General features: G+C 35.7%; 1 protein-coding gene across 2 annotated transcripts in view; it reads left to right on the plus strand.

Moving 5' to 3' along the window:
- Positions 1-20,037, plus strand: part of LOC124304355 (inositol 1,4,5-trisphosphate receptor) — a 30,067-nt gene that overhangs the window by 3,540 nt on the left and 6,490 nt on the right. Inside the window, exons 3-34 of one of the 2 annotated variants that reach the window (XM_046762439.1) lie at positions 4,506-4,576; positions 4,680-4,795; positions 4,896-4,982; positions 5,303-5,566; positions 5,666-5,896; positions 5,976-6,114; positions 6,605-6,816; positions 6,938-7,264; positions 7,374-7,520; positions 7,650-7,951; positions 8,039-8,153; positions 8,226-8,407; positions 8,512-8,667; positions 8,770-8,920; positions 9,003-9,150; positions 9,612-9,644; positions 10,569-10,908; positions 11,059-11,224; positions 11,379-12,143; positions 12,298-12,413; positions 12,510-12,645; positions 13,201-13,458; positions 14,632-14,721; positions 15,133-15,253; positions 15,344-15,486; positions 15,711-15,901; positions 16,135-16,246; positions 16,729-16,845; positions 18,908-19,025; positions 19,149-19,381; positions 19,462-19,597; positions 19,691-19,980. In XM_046762439.1, coding sequence (XP_046618395.1) covers positions 4,506-4,576; positions 4,680-4,795; positions 4,896-4,982; positions 5,303-5,566; positions 5,666-5,896; positions 5,976-6,114; positions 6,605-6,816; positions 6,938-7,264; positions 7,374-7,520; positions 7,650-7,951; positions 8,039-8,153; positions 8,226-8,407; positions 8,512-8,667; positions 8,770-8,920; positions 9,003-9,150; positions 9,612-9,644; positions 10,569-10,908; positions 11,059-11,224; positions 11,379-12,143; positions 12,298-12,413; positions 12,510-12,645; positions 13,201-13,458; positions 14,632-14,721; positions 15,133-15,253; positions 15,344-15,486; positions 15,711-15,901; positions 16,135-16,246; positions 16,729-16,845; positions 18,908-19,025; positions 19,149-19,381; positions 19,462-19,597; positions 19,691-19,980 — 6,013 coding nt within the window. The remainder of the gene's footprint in view (positions 1-4,505; positions 4,577-4,679; positions 4,796-4,895; positions 4,983-5,302; positions 5,567-5,665; positions 5,897-5,975; positions 6,115-6,604; positions 6,817-6,937; positions 7,265-7,373; positions 7,521-7,649; positions 7,952-8,038; positions 8,154-8,225; positions 8,408-8,511; positions 8,668-8,769; positions 8,921-9,002; positions 9,151-9,611; positions 9,645-10,568; positions 10,909-11,058; positions 11,225-11,378; positions 12,144-12,297; positions 12,414-12,509; positions 12,646-13,200; positions 13,459-14,631; positions 14,722-15,132; positions 15,254-15,343; positions 15,487-15,710; positions 15,902-16,134; positions 16,247-16,728; positions 16,846-18,907; positions 19,026-19,148; positions 19,382-19,461; positions 19,598-19,690; positions 19,981-20,037) is intronic. The other variant, XM_046762440.1, reaches the window with a different exon arrangement.

Genomic DNA, 20,037 nt, shown 5'->3' on the forward strand with positions numbered 1-20,037 from the left:
TCTATTGAAACCGAGTCCACTGTATCTCATTACACTATTCTTCCGGACTTGCAGTTCCATTTTTTCAGTAGTAACGCTGAGTCGACTCTTTTCCAATTTTATTCTAGCAGCAGCTTGCGTTACATGGTTCTCAACCTTCTCAATATTTTCGAATTTTCAGATATTGTTTCGCTTCCAGTACATTCGTTGTAAAGTCACTCTGGTTGTGTTTGAAATGAAAAATTTGCCAACGATCTTCTATATCTATACAATACAAACTGTTATATTCGTGGTTATGATTTTGACTGAACATTTTTTATTCTCTTCCACTGTTATTAATTTTTCTAACAGAAGGAATGCGGCGTTTCTTGAACGAACTTATTATATATTATTAAATTATTATTTTATTATAACATCACGTTTCTATACACGTCGAAACTGGTACAAGTTTAATAACGCAAACATTATTTGCACAAGAAACTTGTACTGCATTATTGTCCTCTTTCTAACGACGTAGCGTTATAAATCGCTCGTTTATGCTTATTTTTCTCTTTTTCTCTTTGCGTTGAATGTGTTAAACGAGCTTGGAATATAATGTTGATCTTGTTGAGAAGCCTGTAGACGCACGAGTTGTTATACGTTACGCGAATGATTATTGTGTAATGCAAGCTGCAGTAACGTGTCCTCTTAACAATAATAATATCTCTAACTGATAGCATAAATTGAAGGGTATATGTGTAATTTGAAAAAACGATTACGTTCTGTTACGATTCCAGAGAAGTTTCATAATATATCGTGTATAAATATTATAATTGTACATGAAAAAAAAAAAAAAAAAACTGCGGGAGAAAGTTAAAGATCAACTAATAAATGAATGAAAAATTTGTCTATAATATGCACACGTTAGGTAGGTTATTATGTGTATATCTTTAACCACACAGCACTATCTGCCACTTATCGTTGTGTAAATATTAGTCCTAACGGATATAAGAAAAAGAGGAAGAAGAAGAAATTAGATTGTAATTTACGATTGAAAATTTAATTTCGTGGATTGAAATTTCATGAGTTGCTGGAGGGAGGGGGGGGGGGGCTTTTTTTTCTCAGCACATTAATTATAGGCACAATCAATTGTCCTGTAATGGTATATAAATTGGCAACGGTTTGGAAAATAAGAAATTGTATGTGACCTGATAGAAACAAAAAAGTTTTCCTCCTCTGTAAACGCGTCGAGTTTATTTAACTATTCGATTTTCCAATTCATACCGCGACGATAGATCAGATGAATAAAAGTTTGCGCTAAAATGAAAGCCTTTGCCAGAGTGTTTCTGTGTCCTGTTATAATTGTCGGTTAAGCAGAGCAGGTAGTTGTATACAAAATAAGAGTATTGTGCAATACTGTACATGTATACCCGCAGAGATGTATAAAAAATATATATATATATATATATATATATAACGTAACTGGTACTCAAGGAGCTAGTTTTATCGCAAAATTATGCGCTATGCTTTCAAGCTCAAGAACCTTTAATTTTGCATATATATGGGGCATTCCATGCCAAATCGACCAGGGTTTGATCTTAGACCTGTAAGATTTGGTTCACGAATTTTTATATCGTTGTTTCCAACTCTCGAAAAGCAGTGAAAAAATTTTTTCCTTTTTTTTTCGAGTAAATTTTTTTTACTTACGATCTTTTGCAATCCGATATGCGACGTTTGGACGTAATTTAAATATCGGAAAAAATTGTTGAGAATACTGGATCATTTATCAAAATATTCAAGCAGCAACACGCAAACGAATAGCTGTAGTTTTAAATTTTTGAGAATCTTCATCACATTTTTAAATTACAGTGGAATATATGTTGGTTTTCAAAAATCGTATGTCAAATAAATTCACCCAAAACATTTGAGTATCTTCTTAGAGTTGGAATAACAGTATAACAAAAACGCTGACCAAAACCAAGAGGTTGAAGATCAGATTTTGGTTAATATGGCGTGGAATGCCCTGTATAAATGTTGTAGAAATGCGCTTTTACTTGTAGTCTTATAGGAGACAGTCAGGTCTAGCAGTAATCTATGTAAACGAATTAATTACAATGTGTTTGTGTGCCTTTGTATACTTTAAGTACAACGCACGTGTAACACCGCGAGATTCTACGAGGCTGAAGTTAGATCATATTGAAGTTAGTAACGTTATCGTAATGATTCACGATAAGGAAAAACCGTTAATTCGCCATTTTGGAATTGTTTGAAGTTTGGTAAACACGTAATAAAACCAACCATACTTATATTTCGAAATCTTAATTTCTTAAAAAACATTGTAAAATTAAGTATACAGTGATTTTTTTCCCCATGTTTCGTTACGGTAACGTTGCAAACTTCAGCCTCATGAAAAATATATGTCCTGCACTAAAATATTTTGTTCAGAATCTAAGAATATTTCTTATTGCTCTATATGAATGGATAAATTTAGCCCACAAAAATAGTCTTCATATATATATATATGTATCATATATATGTATATTACATAATTGCGGTAAATGATGTTGATTTTAAAAAAAAGTTTCAATAGCTTAGAATAATTATTATTTTATTTAAATTCATTTCATTTCAGAACGCAGATACGAACAAGTTTTGATTTCACAGATGAAAAATGGGGTCAATAACTTTTTGTAAAAAAAAAGAAAAAAAAAAGAAAGAAAAAAAGAACCAAGGAGAAAAAAATTGGTGAAACGTTGTTTTATAAAATAATTTCTGGAAGATATGGAAAACCGCGGTTTCCGGTACGGAAATGTAGAAACCTTTATACATGAATTATTACATGTAAGCTGTGATTAATAACGATAAGTTTCTTTAAGCTTACTTTGTTGCCAAGTTTTTCTTATCAAGGTGGGATAAAAATAAAGGCAAACTAAATGATAGTAGATGTATAATTATTATCGCGAGTAGTATTTTTTATTATACATACGCGAAATTATACATATCGATTAAGCTGGTTATAAGCGTTGAAAAATGAGGAAGAAGAAAAAAAAAAAAGAAAAATCTGTAATGCAAGAAAAGAATTTAATAATAAAAAGTGAAGTTAACGATAAATTACGCAATGATTTCATATTAACAGATCCGCGATTTTATACCCACCGCGTTTATTGGCTGTAATTTATCCCGCTTATTACATCGTTTCACACGTACACGAGTATAAGATACGACATGTATATCAAAAAGTAAACCTAGGCGACGACTAGACTAGTCGGAAGTATGTAAGTACAAGGTGGTTGTATCAATAAACTTGATACGTGTTTGTTATTTAATTTTCACTATTTGCGGCTCGAATGTAAACCCCCTTTGTTTACGAAGAGCTAGAAACTTATAAAAAAAAAAAAAGAAGAAGACAAACGCCGCTCGCAAATTACAAAACGATTATCTCAATTAGTTTCTACTCAAATCCTGAATATCGCCTGGATGAGATGAAAAAAAAAAAAAAAAAATAATTGTAGGAACTGTTTAATCTTTCCTTTTGTAAACATTTTTCCTAACTACCCGCGTAAATGACTTTTAACAAATCAATGCGGAAAACAATTGGAATATACGTAATACTTATTCCGTTTACTTTTTTTTTTTTTTTAACTTTCATTTCTTTTTTCATTTTTTTTTATATTCTCCGTATTTGCAGATCTGTAAATATCTTACGAAATATCTTTGGGGAAAGGATTTTTTTTGTTTCGACCCATTTCTTCACGATTGAACTTATTGAAGTATGAAAAAAACGTATTGAATTAATAACCATTTAAACGCGACTGCTTTGATCACGAAGGAACCTGATTTTGAGAAGTGCTGAAAAAAATTAAAACTGCTTGAAAGGATGTTTAAAATGAAAGCTCAGCGTTTCCTGCTCGAGTGTATTCTAATTCCTTCTTTCTTCTTTGTTTAGTCAATGTTTTTTTTTCCTCGTTTTTCTTATGCTTTGGAACTCCCAGAAATATAATCAAACTGTTATTAATATTGCAAGAATGTGAATACACGTAGTTTGTAAATAAACGTGAACTTTCGAACTATTCCTATGATCTTTTAATTAAAGGGTGTAAAAGGTAGAAAGAACATTAGGCCATGATGGCTAAATTTTGTATTAATTTCTTCGTTTTTCTTGAAAATCATATCACCAATAATCACTTTTTAGTTAAAAATTCAACGATTTTTATTACAAATCCCTTAATCTCGATATTCCTTGACTTAAAATCTTTGAATCTTTTTGTATTCAGAGTTGTTTCGCTTTATTATTTAAACAAATCATATGCTGCCCTTGGAGATTTGATTCACTTGAATAACCGAGCAGCGTAATGAAAGGAAAATTATTTTATCTGTGATGCAACGGTTGTATACTTCTTTCATGCTTACGCTATCAAAACCTAAGTGATTCCATTTCAGAGCTGGAATTTATGTTTTTCGAAAATTATCGGTCTTACAAATGAATCTGAAATTTCATATTCCTGTTATTTGTGCTCTTGTTCATTTCATTTATTTTTTTCATACAGGCTTGTGGACGACAGATGCGTCGTGTGTCCAGAGGCTGGAGATCTCACCAATCCTCCAAAAAAATTTAGAGGTAATTCAAAACGCAAGAATGTCTTGGAGCGATTAAAATTGTCGATGAAATAATCTAGAGCAGTACATCGTTCGTAATTAATATTTTTTTTCATTGATTACAGACTGTCTCTTTAAAATATGCCCCTCGAATCGTTACTCTGCTCAAAAACAGTTCTGGAATGCAGCTAAACAGAGCAGTAGTTCCAGCACCGATGCTGTATTAATCAAGAGACTTCATGTAAGTAGTTTAGGTAAATTTTTACAAAAAGAAATAACAAGAAGAAACATATGTTTGAAAAAATAAGTGACAACGATTTCAAACAATTATTTTTCAACAGCACGCAGCAGAGATCGAGAAAAAACAAAATGAAAGTGAACATAAAAAAGTTATGGGCTCGGTTGTGGCATACGGTAACGTTATTCAGGTAATTGTAAAGATATCTTTCAAAAGTTTAACTGTTTGTCGCTTGTCATTCTATAAAAATACGAAATAATTGAAAATTTCTGGTGTAATATTCGTCGTTAAGCTCGAACTAGAATGTAGGCAAGTTTTGCATATTAATATAGCAAAGCAACAAGCAGTTATGACGTAGTTTTCAAACAATCAAATTATTCACAGAGTAAAAATTCAGATTTTCTAGGCTTATTACACTGCAATTAATTCTATGAGCGTTGAAAGGATTTGATTTGCGGCTGTAACTGCGATTAGTTGGGATCTAGTAAGAAAAAAAGTGTATCCTTTCAGCTTCTGCATCTCAAGTCCAACAAATTCTTGACTGTAAATAAAAGGCTGCCAGCGTTGCTGGAAAAGAATGCGATGCGGGTATATTTGGACGCGAATGGAAACGAGGGCTCCTGGTTCTACATAACTCCTTTTTACAAGTTGAGGAGCGACGGAGACAATGTTGTAGTCGGCGATAAAGTTATCATGGAGCCCGTCAATGCTGGGAGGCAAGGATTGCACGTAGCCGCCAATTACGAACTCAGCGATAATCCTGGTTGCAAGGAGGTTCGTCACTTATTTGTGTAAATAACTAATTGCCCATGAATAAAGGTTGTGTGCGTTGTTTTGTTTTGGAATTGACTAAGTTTCCCTGGTTTCTTTCAGGTGAATGTTGTCAACTCGTCAACTTCCTGGAAAATTCAACTTTTTATGGAACACCGCGAGAATCAGGAGGAGATATTGAAGGGCGGCGATGTCGTTAGGCTCTTTCATGCCGAGCAAGAAAAATTTCTCACTATGGACGAGTACAAGAAGAAACAACACGTTTTTTTGAGAACCACAGGAAGGACTAGTGCTACCGCTGCCACCAGCAGCAAAGCTTTGTGGGAAATAGAGGCTAGTTTTGCGGCACCTTTAATCATCCATACTTGTTTTTTGGTGCGAATATTGAAGGGAGATTTTTCTTTCTCATCAGGTCGTTCAACACGATCCTTGCAGGGGTGGAGCAGGACATTGGAATTCGTTATTCAGGTTCAAGCATTTAGCCACCGGACAGTATCTAGCCGCTGAAGTGGACACAGATGAACCGCGAGAAATGGCATCAGGCAAGCGTGGTAAGGCATGCGGAATGAAGACGGTGTATTCCGTCAGGTAGCACAAATTTTATGATCTGGAAGCACCCTTGGACGAGATAATATCTAAGAATGTTCAGAACTTGCAAGAGAAAATTGCTTTCTCTGGCTAAGAGCAATGCTTTATTACCTATATCGCCGTTTTCTCCTCTTCCAAATGCTTGAAACATCTCACATTCAATACACCGAATGTTTGACAGTAGATACAACTTGATCTTTCGCAAAATACTGTTGGTAATGTTGATTGTTTAGAAACTTGCATGAAGTTTTATGATTATTTCGAATTTCAATTCTCTGGTGAATTTGTTTGGAAATGTTTGGTAGATCTTTTGTGTGTATGAAATCTGCAAAAATGCAGCGTTATCATTATCTATTTTCCCTCAGTGTACAGCCTGTCAATTTTGTCAATTGCGATAGAAATTATAGATGTACGCAACTACAATTCTGTGTTCTGTTTTCTTTCAATCACCAGAACCAAGCGGGCAGATTTATCGGCTGGTATCCGTTCCGCATAGCAACGAAATCAGTTCGTTGTTTGAATTGGATCCGACCACTTTGACTCGAGGCGACAGTTTGGTGCCTCACTCGTCGTACGTTAGGCTGCATCACATATGTACAAACACTTGGGTCCATTCTACAAGTATACCGATTGACAAGGATGACGAGAAACCTGTGATGTCGAAGGTTAGACTTGGCAGTTTAAAGAGAGCTCAGAAAAAAAAAATAAAAATATTAAAAACATGTCGGAAATTCACCGTAAATCAGAATTATCGAGTTAATGGTTCAATTCTGTTTTTCACATCAGGTCGGATGCGCGATAAACAAAGAAGACAAGGAAGCTTTTGCACTTAGATCTGTTACTCCGGTAGAAGTTCGTGACTTGGACTTTGCTAACGATGCTTGTAAGGTTTTGGCCGCTATGAGCGTTAAGCTTGAAAGGGGAACTATATCACATAACGAGCGACGAGCTGTGACCAGTCTACTTCAAGACATAGTATATTTTATAGCTGAGCGAGAAAATGAACAGAACAAATCCGAGGCTTTGGAACTGATCGTCACAAACGCTGGACGAGACAGACAAAAACTCCTCAGGGAGCAGTATATTTTAGGACAACTGTTCAAGATTCTTCAAGTGAGTTTATCACACATTATATCAGTCATTTTGGTACATCGATACTCGACAGAATTTACGACTTTTTTTTACCGACATGAAAATATAACTGTGTTATTTTTTATTTCAGGCGCCCTTTCTCGAATCAGCTGCTGGAGAAGGACCGTTCCTTAGAATAGAAGAGCTGAATGATCCCAGGCATGCTCCGTATAAATATATGTTTCGATTATGTTATCGTATTCTAAGATTATCGCAGCAGGACTACAGAAAAAATCAGGTATAAATCGAATTCTGGCAAACTTTGACTGTCCGTTAACAAGTGCATGTGATGAAGAAGAAGTATTTTTTTTCTCACGATTTGGTGATTAACTGTAACTGAAAAACCGTGTTGTTTTTACAACTTTAGGAATACATCGCCAAGCATTTTGCTTTCATGCAAAAGCAAATTGGGTACGACATATTGGCCGAGGATACGATAACTGCGTTGCTACACAACAATCGAAAACTCCTCGAGAAGCACATAACGGCGGCTGAGATTGAAACGTTTGTTGGTCTAGTTAGAAAGAATATGTACAACTGGGAGTCACGGTTTCTTGACTACTTATCTGATCTCTGTATATCTAACAAGAAGGCTATTGCCGTTACTCAGGAATTGATATGTAAGAGCGTCCTGAGTACCAAGAATCAAGATATACTAATCGACACTCGGTAAATCTATTTAATCGTTGGTCAAATATCTGAAAATATTTCATTTTCGTTCGGATGATGTTTAAATCATTAAATCTGTATACTTAGAATACGAAACATGCCTGTCGTAGTAGAAGAATCTTATGATAGAGATGACAACGAAGAGCCGCAAATAACCATAATGGAAGAACTGGAAGTTTTGCTAGCTTGGAAAAATGGGGAGGTAAGTTTTCCCTACTTTTCGTAAATCTACGCTAGACAATCAACCGTGATTTGAAACATTTAATTTTTACAGAGATCCATGGAAACATCCCTCGTAGAATTGTCAAGGGATGCAAAAATGGGCAATGTCGAAGCTGCTGCTATATTAGACTACTACAGGCATCAGCTCAACTTGTTCAGCAACATGTGCCTAAACAGACAATATTTGGCTCTGAATAATCTGTCCCCTCATTTGGATATCGATTTGATTTTGAAGTACGTTTCTCCTATTACACACTTGTTATCGAAGGAAAAAAATTATCTCTTCAGTTCTTGACGTATTTTACTACCCTCTTTATGCGAAAACTCAATACTTTCAGATGCATGGCGGACGAGGCTGTTCCGTATCGTTTGCGAGCTTCCTTTTGTCGGCTGATGTTACATCTCCACGTCGACCGGGATCCTCAGGAGCCGGTGACGCCGGTAAAATATGCTCGTTTATGGTCAGAAATACCACCGAGAATGAGTATAAACGAGTAAGTCGTCTCTGACAAATTGTTTGAAACAAAGCTGAAAATTTCATTGATAGTTTGGATCAATTCGAAATCGGCAAATATTTATTTATCGTCAATTTTCAGTTACGATACAAACAAAACACCGGATCAGAATAAAGAAGCTGTTCGTGCGAGATTCAGTTCGACCATAATGTTCGTCGAAGATTATCTCTGCAACGTAGTTGCAAAGATGTGGTCGTTTGCCGATCAGGAACAAAATAGGCTAACTTTTGAGGTACTATTTTTGAAAAAATTCCAACGACTAAATCAGAAATTTTTAACAACACAGCAGAAATATGATGCGAACGTTTTTTCAGGTTGTCAAATTGGCTCGAGATTTGATATACTTTGGATTCTACAGTTTCAGCGATTTGTTGAGACTGACAAAAACGTTGTTGAGTATTTTGGACTGTGTATCGGAGAACGATTTCAACGATGGAAAAATACCTACAGGTGAAATTCACTGTAAGTTTCGCTAATACAGCTTCACCTGCTTTAATAATGTTAAACTATTTTCCCAGACAAATTCTATAATATTTATATTCGACTATTGAAAGATTCTTAACTTGCCATTTAAACTGGATATTTATGGCGTAACAAAATGCGCTGTGATTAATGAAGGGATTTCAAATTCTTGCTATCGGTTTTTATTCCATTAATTCTCCAAGTTTGTTTCATCCTGGTTTTTTACAATTCAAATTAAATACAATTCAAATCCGTCTGTCTTTTCTCTTCATAATTCCGGTTTTTAATCAAATTTGAAAACCTTTAATAATTTGGTCCTAGAACACTGAAGTATACGTATTTCAGGAAGAGGCATGAATTGCAAAATATTATTTCCTACCATGCGTCTTACATATCATCAAGATTCTGAATAGTTTAACAATATTTTCAACTAACCAGCTATCCTGTAACATTTCATACAGCTGATTGTGAGAATACGGATTTGAAAGAAGAAGGTAAACCCACGACTAACTTATTTCTAGTTTATTGAATTTGTAGAATTTGCTAGCTTGTAACGAGTAAAATACTTAAGATCAGTGTATCTAAAGCCTAGAGTTTTCATTTGATGTCCTATATTATGCTGTGTTTATTCGAACTTTTCATTTTTTAAACCCAGTAACTGCCTTTATGTTGTTGGTCGTGAGCGATTCGACTCTAACATTAATGCTAACATTTACAAAGTATTTCACGTTATTTAAAACATCGCTGCACACAAAATTTCATGATTGCGCATTTTTTAACCACACATCGAAATGGTAATGGAAAACACACTAAACTTCACTCTATACACCATTTGGCTTTCTACACCGAGAATTGTACTGTGAAATTTTTTAAAACTATTTTTATAGCCTTTTTTCGCCTTGTTTTATTATTATTTGCTATGGTAGTGGAAATAGATTTGTATTGCTTAGAATTGGGATAATTATATAGCTAAATTTGCACGCTTTTGGTTTTAGAACAGTTTTTTCTGCAAGCTTCGTTAGTAAGTATAATTGCTTAGATTTTATGGCTGTTTGTGACGACTAATTATTAGCGGATTTAAATTAGTAGGTTTCATTAGAATTTGTCACATTCAACATAGAGAATAATTTTTACTACGTTTTCTTTTATAATGTAGTTGATTTTGAAAAATCCACGCAACAGTAATTCACTGAACTAGAATATTTGGCTTCGATTTCGATTCTCATCAGCATCGGAAACTGAATCACCCAAGACAATCATAAAAAGAAAAATAACTTGAATATTTGATTGCTTTCATTTTGTAGTCTGTTTCCTATTGAAGTTTCTGCTGCAAATCGGTGTCAAAGCGAATTTTGATAATAATTGCTTGTCAATCTTACAAATAAATGAATAAATTAAAATTCAATTTCACACCTCAGCCGAAGGAGGAGTTTTGCGATGCATTGGAGACATGGGAGCGGTGATGACCAGCCTGACGCTCGGTCCTGCTGGCCAGGTACTGACGGGAGCATCCTCGCCCCGTCCAAAACCAAGCATGAAGACAGAGTATCCGTTGGTAATGGATACGAAACTGAAGATAATCGAGATCCTGCAGTTCATTCTGGATGTCCGTTTGGATTACAGGATATCCTGTCTGCTCAGTATATTCAAGTGCGAATTTGACGAGACTGAGAAAACATCCGCAGATTTGAGTATTCGACAAAAAGAAATTAACTTGGAAACAATCGGTTCCCAAGCAGAGGGAATATTTGGCAGTAGGTAAGTTAAACTCCGTCCTTTCGCTCTTCACACCTATGCTTTATAACCCAGTAGAGCTGTCGATGTGTTGCGTTTACTTTATGTTGGAAATATTTACCGCAATGTTTTTTATTTTCATTCTGTCCTCTTCCAACGCTGACGCGCTTTTAGCGAGGAGTGCGCAGTACTGGATCTGGACGGTCAAGGAGGACGAACGTTTCTACGAGTTTTGCTTCACTTAGCCATGCATGATTATCCACCGCTAGTTTCCGGTGCTCTGCATCTGCTCTTCAGGCACTTTAGTCAGCGACAAGAAGTCCTGCAGGCTTTCAAGCAGGTTCGACATTGAAAATTTCAATCTCCTTGAACGTAATCGTATGCGTTCGGTTATCGCATTTTTTTCAACACTTCCTCACTAGTTGAGGCGGGCACATCAATGCCGTGAATTTTCCAGCACAACTATTTTCAAGCATGTCAATTGTCTCATCTAGGTCCAACTTTTGGTATCCGACAGTGACGTCGAGTCTTATAAACAGATTAAATCTGATCTGGACGTTCTACGACAGTCTGTAGAAAAGTCAGAGCTTTGGGTTTACAAGTCGAAAGCTACCGAGGAACATACTAGTAAAAAGAAAAAAAACAACAAAGACGAAGAGGAGGAGAGCGCCACACCGAGGAAAACCCCGCCACAATTATCCACAACTGATAAAAAGGGTTCCGCCATTGATCTAGATGTCGGACCACCTTTACATCCCGAGCAAGCCGACGAGTACAAAAAAATTCAACAGATATTGATCAGGATGAATAAGTTATGCATTCAAGCGCTTCCCGGGGGTCAGGTTAAAGCTAGAAAGCACGAGCAAAGACTTTTACGTAACGTCGGTGTTCATACTGTCGTCTTGGACCTGCTTCAGGTTCCTTTCGACTCTAAAGAAGACGTCAGAATGAACGAACTTATGCGGCTCGCTCACGACTTTCTCCAAAACTTTTGCCTGGCGAATCAGCAGAATCAAGCGTTGCTCCATAAACAGCTCGACTTATTCTTGAATCCCGGTATCAGGGAAGCGCAAACTGTTTGTAGTATATTCCAAGACAATTCAACACTATGCAACGAAGTGAATCCCAAGGTGATACAGCACTTTGTTCATTGCATAGAAACCCATGGAAGGCACGTACAATATCTCAAGTTTCTTCAGACTATCGTCAAGGCTGAAAATCAATTTATAAGAAAGTGCCAGGAACTCGTTATGCAAGAGGTGAGTTTTAAAATGCTATCGGAAACATTTGCAGCGAGCCAGCGGCACGAACAATTGGCAATACCTAGTCAGAAATCGAAATTTCTTCAAGTAACGGACCTAATTTACGAAGTTTCATGTCAAAATATAAGATTTATTTTATGTTTATTTCCAGCTGGTTCAAGCTGGCGAAGATGTGTTGGTTTTCTACAACGACAAAGCGTCGTTCAATCACTTTGTCGAAATGATGAGATCGGAAAGGCATCGCATGGACGAGAGTAGTCCACTTAGGTAAACAGATCAGAATTAAATATCGCTCAAGGTACTACAATCGGCACAGGAACATGAAATAACTCAATCCCTTTTTACTGCTTGCTCACATTATAGGTACCATGTTGAATTAGTGAGACTCTTGGCATGCTGTACAATGGGGAAAAATGTGAATACAGAAATTAAGTGTCACAGTTTACTTCCGCTCGATGATATAGTTGTTATGGTATCGCACCAGGACTGCATACCAGAGGTAAAGGATACATCAGCAAACGGTTTAAGGTAGTACCGTGACATGTAAAGGACACCAATAGTCAATGGCTATTGTTTTCTTTCTCACTCACTAGTGCTGTCTTTCTTTACCAACTATCGCTCACTTACTTCCACTCACGTGAATCATCGCAAGTCACCAACTTTAAAAGTTATTTACAAAAAAATGAATACTGCTTGTTTATGTTTTTTTTGAAAAAAATTACTTGTTATATCCTGAATTAATAATTCTCAGTTTTTGAAAACAATCCTAAGAAAAATATGGCTGTTATTAAATAAAATGCTCACTCTTACTACGGTCGGGATAGGGAATACATGTTAAATGTACGACTTTCGATTGCTAATATTTCAAAATTTAGTACCGCAAAGACTATTAAAAAAAATTCTTACGTATAAAGTACACTTAAAATTATGTGTATTCAAAAATCGAAAGATATTATAAGAAAAGTGATTTATCACGGTACTACCTTAAGCAAACAATAAAAGAATATTGTAGAATTCAACATCGAGGTAAGAAAATTTACGCTCGTATTTTCAGGTGAAGGATGCTTACATAAACTTCTTGAACCACTGTTACATCGATACTGAGGTTGAAATGAAGGAAATCTATACCTCGAATCATATGTGGTCGCTTTTTGAGAAATCATTCATCGTCGACATGGGAATCATTGCCGCAGCGACCCATGATCGGCGTCACGCTGATATTGCCCTAGAGAATTACGTTACCACTGGTTTGATGACCGTGATTTCGACCTTCTTCAACAGCCCGTTTTCCGATCAGAGCACAACGGTGCAGGTACTATGAAACTAATTCTTACATCGTGAGAAATGACAATTATCAACTTTTTGGGTTCTGAACTGAAATTGCGCTGCGCATATTTGAGATTTCTACTATTCGATGATCAGGCGATTTAAAAAACAAAACAGAGCATGGGACGGGTGTTCATGGTCAATTTCGTACAGTTTGAATTAAGGCATTGAATCAATATTATAGATTGGTTGGATTTTTAATCCCATATCTCTTGGTTAATCTCGTTTGCTTATGTTTTTACCGTTCTAAAGTTTCGCTTCGTGAAAATTTGTGCACTGGAAAATGTTTTGTAATCCGGATTTTTGGATCTGCCTGGTCATTGATGCGTTAGTTTGTGTTGGGTTTGGGATCAATAATTTTATGAGATGGGTTGACGTAATATGACATGGGAAGATAAAATGGCAAATTTGGTTCAATACTTAGTACAGCAAAAACGCATGAGTTGTAAATAGCAAGTTTGGGGTGAAGGATTTTCTTCAGCTTATCTGCCTATTCCTGAAATTCTGAATTTTCTATTATGTGTTTTGCTTTACAATTGAAGTCCTACGAGTTTGAGGTAATTCATTAGAATGACGCAAACGTTGATTTGACCCTCACACAAAAAAAATGCTGAGAAAGTAGAATTACACAGCTTCTAGATAATGGATTAGCACAAAGGTAATGCGAAGTAAAACGCTAGTTTAAACAATGAATCTTAAACTTTGCAATCACCTAATATGACACGATAAACTGGCACTAAAATGACTTGAAATTTGAAGAAAGAAAAATGAAAAATTGGGTATGAAAGAGAAATGATAAAACAATTCGCATGGTAGTTATAAAGGCACCTGATATTATTAATCGAACACACGTCAGTTTAAGTGCAAAGATACGTGGTGAAGAGAAAAAGAAAAAAACTTTACGTTTTTTCGACACAAAAATTGACTTACGTTATCCTGATATAAAGAAAAAAAACTTTGATGGCTGGAGTATTAGTAGTACAGTAATAGAGTAGTTGGACGTGTGTTTGGTTCGCTGGTTGCACTAGCGGCATGTTGTGTGTTTTTGGCATGCGTCAACCGCCCATCTGCGGCTCATCAAATTCTGCGGGTTTGCTGGTGTCGTTTGGATGCCCGTGTCCCTGGTTTCTGTTTGGTGGCGGGTTCATTATCGTAATAGAAACACCTCAAGGAGGCCAGACTCTTTTGGAGCTTAACAGAGTGCGATACGAACAGTGATAATAATGTTGACGATTACGTGAGTAACATGGTTAGCATGATATTTTTGAAGTACCGGCTTTACTCCCTGGTGTTAATCCTCACATATAAATTACTTATTTCGAAATATTTTTCCAAAACATAACTTGTCACCAAGTAATCAAGATTTTCTCTAAATGGAATCCGTTCCAAGAAATTTTACATATTTACTATTATTCAGAAATTTTTATAAGTGCTGGAAGAAATTTTTTAGCAAATGTGTTAAACTGCATGTGTCGATTCATTTGTTATACCTTGTCAGATAATCGATAACTTGTAATCCATCTTTGGAAATTGTAAATACTAATTACACTTAACGTCATTCAAAAGTCACGTACATATTATTATACTTTTTTTTTATCATTTTTCTTGGTCTTATAAGTTTTGCGAACTTATACAACATGGAATGTTTTCTTCTCGACAGACACGCCAGCCGATATTCATACAGTTGTTACACGCCGCGCTCAAAGTTTATCAGTGCTCTTGGCTTAATTCTGGTCAACGATTCAACGTTGAAAATTGCATAAGAATATTGTCGGATGTTGGTAAGGCTGTTTGAATTAATTGAGATAAAAAACTCTTGCACAAAAGAGCTTATTTGAGCGTACTTGAGCCCATGATTTTCATTCTATCAGCCAAAGGCAGAGGGATCGCCATACCGACGGATCTGGAAGGTCAGGTTGCATCTATATTCAACAAAGCAGCGATGCTGAGTAGACAAACTAGCAAGTGGCTTCAGGCTGCGAAGCAACCAAAGATTGAACGAAGTCAAAGCCAGGTAATAATTCTTCACAGTATCTTAATCTCTTTGTGAAATCTTGCAACTGAATTGTCCAAAACCCGTTCTTGCTAAGATTAACTGAATTTGATTTCGAACTCGCACCGATAGGTCAATGTCTTTTTTTTTCCACCTCAAATCCTCTCAAAAACGTTTTTACTTTCTTTTTACAACTACTCTGTCAAATGATTCTACTGACCGAACGATGATTAAAATTTTTCAAGCAGTGGATGAGGCTTGACCGTAGCATCATTGAGGGACTCCAAGACATAGTCTCTCTTCTCGAAGAACAGTTAAAGCCTCTCGTTCAATCAGAGTTGTCATTGTTAGTCGATATACTGTATCGACCTGAATTACTGTTTCCAGCTTCTACAGAAGCCAGGAAACGGTGTGAAAATGGCGGGTTTATACGACGGTAAGTGCATATCTTAGTTTGTCAAAAATTGAATTCACTTAGCTCCAAGAAAACAGAAGCTTCAAAATTGCTCCATATAGGATGTGATATCATTGAACATATTAGTTTGTATGTTTGGAGAGATTTCGTGTTTAGCCAGTTTGATTTGCGAGTTGAATCGTTCTTTTTCAATCGATTATGGAGGAAATGATAAATTTATATTTTATTTTAAACTTGTCATTGATATATTCTAGATTAATAAAACACACCGAAAAATTGCTCGAAGAAAAGGAAGAGAAACTTTGTGTCAAAGTTTTGCGGACGTTGCGTGAAATGATGGCTATTGACACAGAGTACGGAGAGAAGGTCAGTTACAGGCGATCGAAGTAGCATGATATTCGATTTAGGAATTCATTGTTCATACTGAATATCAGTTCACGATAATACGACGAGGAGGCGTTTGTCTCTTTTACTGAAAAAATTATATGTTCAATTAGCTTTCGATATTTTTTTTTAATAAAAATTAAAGGGACAAACATTTCTATTGTCATTGCACACTAGTTTAATCTGCCGGCAATTAGAAACGGTTGAAGCTGCTTGCTTGAACGCAACAAATTGTTAATAATAATAATATGATTAATATTGACGGTGATAAGTTTTGAGTTGATTCACGATGTTGAGTTGCTAAAAAAAGAAAAGAAGAGAAAACGAGAAAAAAGAAAAAAAAACCGAAATCAAATCAATATCCCATCTTCAAAAATCTTTGGATTCTATCCTCGGTGAGTATAAGCTGCTATGGGCTAGTAGAATAGATCTGTAGGTAAGGTGTACGTTTTCATGCTGCAAAGGAGGATGTGGAAATTCCTGAAGGTCTTCTTCTTGTGGCCGATACGGAAACGGAGTCCAACGTTGAAAACCAATCCAATGATCAATCCAACAACCGTCGTATGACCCAGCAAGAGCGGGTAAAACATAGAAAGTTTGAAAAAAGTTATGTCTTTTTGGTAAGCGCAATCGTAACTAAGCGCGACAAAAATTAATTATTTAATCAGTTATTCACGAGCATCATTCCATTGTTTATTAAATATTCATCGTAAAATGTGATGTAATCTCCTTGGAATGTTACAAGTGTTTTGATTTGATTTTTGTATTTCAATAATATGATATATTTTGTCACTCGTTACGATATTGAACAACTAAAATGATAAGAAATCTGTATTTGCATCACTTTTATAGTATTTCAAGAATGGAAAGATACTTGAGTAGCTATTTGAAAGAAATTTTTTGTTTGAAAATGGCGGGTTCTAAGGAGAAAAATTCTCGATTTTGAATAATGGACTAAACGAGCGTTTAGGATATTTTTAAAAACTATTTTGCCGTTAAGAATTCCTAAGCAAATATTATTAATATTTTTGCCTCGTTTGATTTCGTATAGTTTTTATTGGTAGCAGATACAGCAATTTATGAAAAAAGTTACGATTGCCAGAAAAGATTAACTTGAGAGTTCTACCTTTTAGCTACGGTGTTCGATGTTCCTTTAAAATACTCCTTTCGGATTAAATTGCAAAGTCCTTCGGTACTTCACTGATGTATGAATTCTATCTAATAGGTCGTAGAACACGATCACGAACTTCGAAAAGTTTTCCTAAGAACAAAGAAAATCAACATAATTTATTGCAATCGATAATGTCTGTCGACGAGTATCTCTGTCCATAAATTTAGTGAATGCAAGATGAAATTTATTTAAAAATTGTGTTTTTAAATTTTATTCACATTAGGAAAGCTTGGAGAAGAGAGAAAATACGCGCAGCATGTAACGCAGCCTATAAAAATGCATGTCTTCATGGTACCGCATGTTTCATTTATATTCATCTGTCAATTGTCTGAGCCGTATAGAATTCTACTTTAGAAAATAAATTATCTTACCAATTATAGACAACCGATAGAAAAATTTACGAGACCCGAATGTTTAAATTTAATTTTTCCACCGCGATCAATCATGGCTTACGATCGATCTGTTCGTTCGATGTTTAAAGAGGTGAAATTATATTTGCTCGATGAAATACTCGCGATATCGAAGCCTTGCTTTGTTCGCATCGTCAAAAACCTTTTGAACAGCTCTTTGAATGATTTAAGATAGAAAATGTCAGCCATGTGTTGACAAACAAAAAACCAACTGCATAATTGCTACGTGTCTAAGTATAAAATGTGAATAAGTTTGCCTACTAATTGTTTTATAGATCAATATCAATGCAATTGTTATACTCGATGTACCAATACGTCAGCATATTATTCATTGTTTGTAAATAATCCAACGATTCCATTCAACTTCCATGTTACATGTCATATCATTAAATAAAATTTGGACAGTTGATTTTTATTCAAGATAATTTATCTAGGAATTTCCCAGACCTATATTTGATAGAAAACAACGTCCTAGTCAAAATCATCTTCGATATCAGCAGGATTCGATCTGTGTTTGCAATTGTGAAAATAAAATTGGTCTAAGAATAATTCTTTTCTGTTTGAATTGATATTTTTAAGAACAATGCTCACCATAACAAAAGTAGAAAATTATCGAGCACTTGCTTACCTTTTTCTTTAAATTTAATTAATGCGTAAATTCACTAAGCAAAGATTGAATGGAAATATTGAATTGAAAGATAAATTACACATATATGTTCAATATAGTACACGGATAAGTTATTAGACTAAGTTTACGTATGCATTCGAATATCTTTCATTGCACACAATCACTGTCAATAGTAAATATACCTTTATTCACTCTTTTCAGACACACATATAACAAGTTTAATTAACGCAATTGCTTCTTAAATTCAGTATCCTGCATTATAAAGAATCATTAAAAGATTAATAACTCTGGCGCCTAGCAACTTATCTACTAGATGAACTTTCCTATTGTACATACACTATTGATTATCTGGTATTGGTACATCTTTTAACAAATACCTTGTTTACTCGCATATCACGTTCTCTTTTGAATTACAATCAATTTATTTTCCACAGGGCGATGTGTTGAGGCATAATCTACTGATACGTTATTTCGGCAAAACTTTTGTTCAAAAACCAGAAACTGTCGAGATCGGTGTCCCTTGTACAACCGCAGTCACACACGGACCTGGAGGTATCAAACTATTTCGCTTATTCCATCTGTATAGAGTGAAAAAAATTGACGTGTCTTTGAAAAACGTTTAAAATTAATCTGTTAAAAACAAAATGAAAATTAAAATTTCAACTATTGTTACAGCGAAGATATTACTTCGTGCTGGGAGAACTCTTCACGAAGTACAAAGCCATTTGGACAGAGAAGGGGCATCCGATTTGGTGGTGGAATTGGTCATCAAAAGCGTACATTCACAGAGTATTTTTGCAGAGGCTGTGGAATTGGGGATCGCTTTATTGGAAGGTGGAAATCCAATAATTCAAAAAAGCATGTTCACAAAATTGATGGGCGGTGATCTTAGTCAGGCATTTTTCAAGGTACCGTTTAAGTTTTGGTAACGAATACAATGTCTGCAGTCTTTCTTAAACAGCTAAAACGTTACTATAATATCTCTCAGGTTTTCTTTGACAAAATGAAAGAGTCACAGCAGGAAATCAAGTCTACTGTGACTGTAAACACTTCGGATATTGCTGCGAAAGCCCACGAGGATAAGGAACAGAGCAAGGAGTTGGAAAAAATATCAAGAAAACGTGGTACGGGTGAAGGGCTTGATCCCAATTGCATAGAAGACACGAAAATCGTCACATAAACTTTAATGTTAGGGAAGTTAAACGTATTTATTGCAGGAAAACCAAATGGCATCGTACTGACGGAAGAACAACGCGAAGAATTGAACCAGGCAGCGGCCGCCACAGATCAGGCTTACGCCAATGTTAGGAATTTAGCATCATCGGGTGACGATGCTGGGCAAAATTTGGTTCCCGGTTCTGCCGTGGAAGATATGCTTGAGAGACACAAAAGCGGCAGCAGCAACAACGAGAGGGACGAGGGACAACTCAGCGCCAAAGTATTGGTGATGCAACCCATACTCAGGTTTCTTCAACTCCTCTGCGAAAATCATAACAGAGAACTGCAGGTGTGTGATCGATTTTCTCCTCTTATTTTTAGCGGTACTGGACCGTAACTTGACTGA

This window comes from Neodiprion virginianus, chromosome 5 (genome assembly GCF_021901495.1).
Source record: "Neodiprion virginianus isolate iyNeoVirg1 chromosome 5, iyNeoVirg1.1, whole genome shotgun sequence".
NCBI classification, from domain to species: Eukaryota; Metazoa; Arthropoda; class Insecta; order Hymenoptera; family Diprionidae; genus Neodiprion; species Neodiprion virginianus.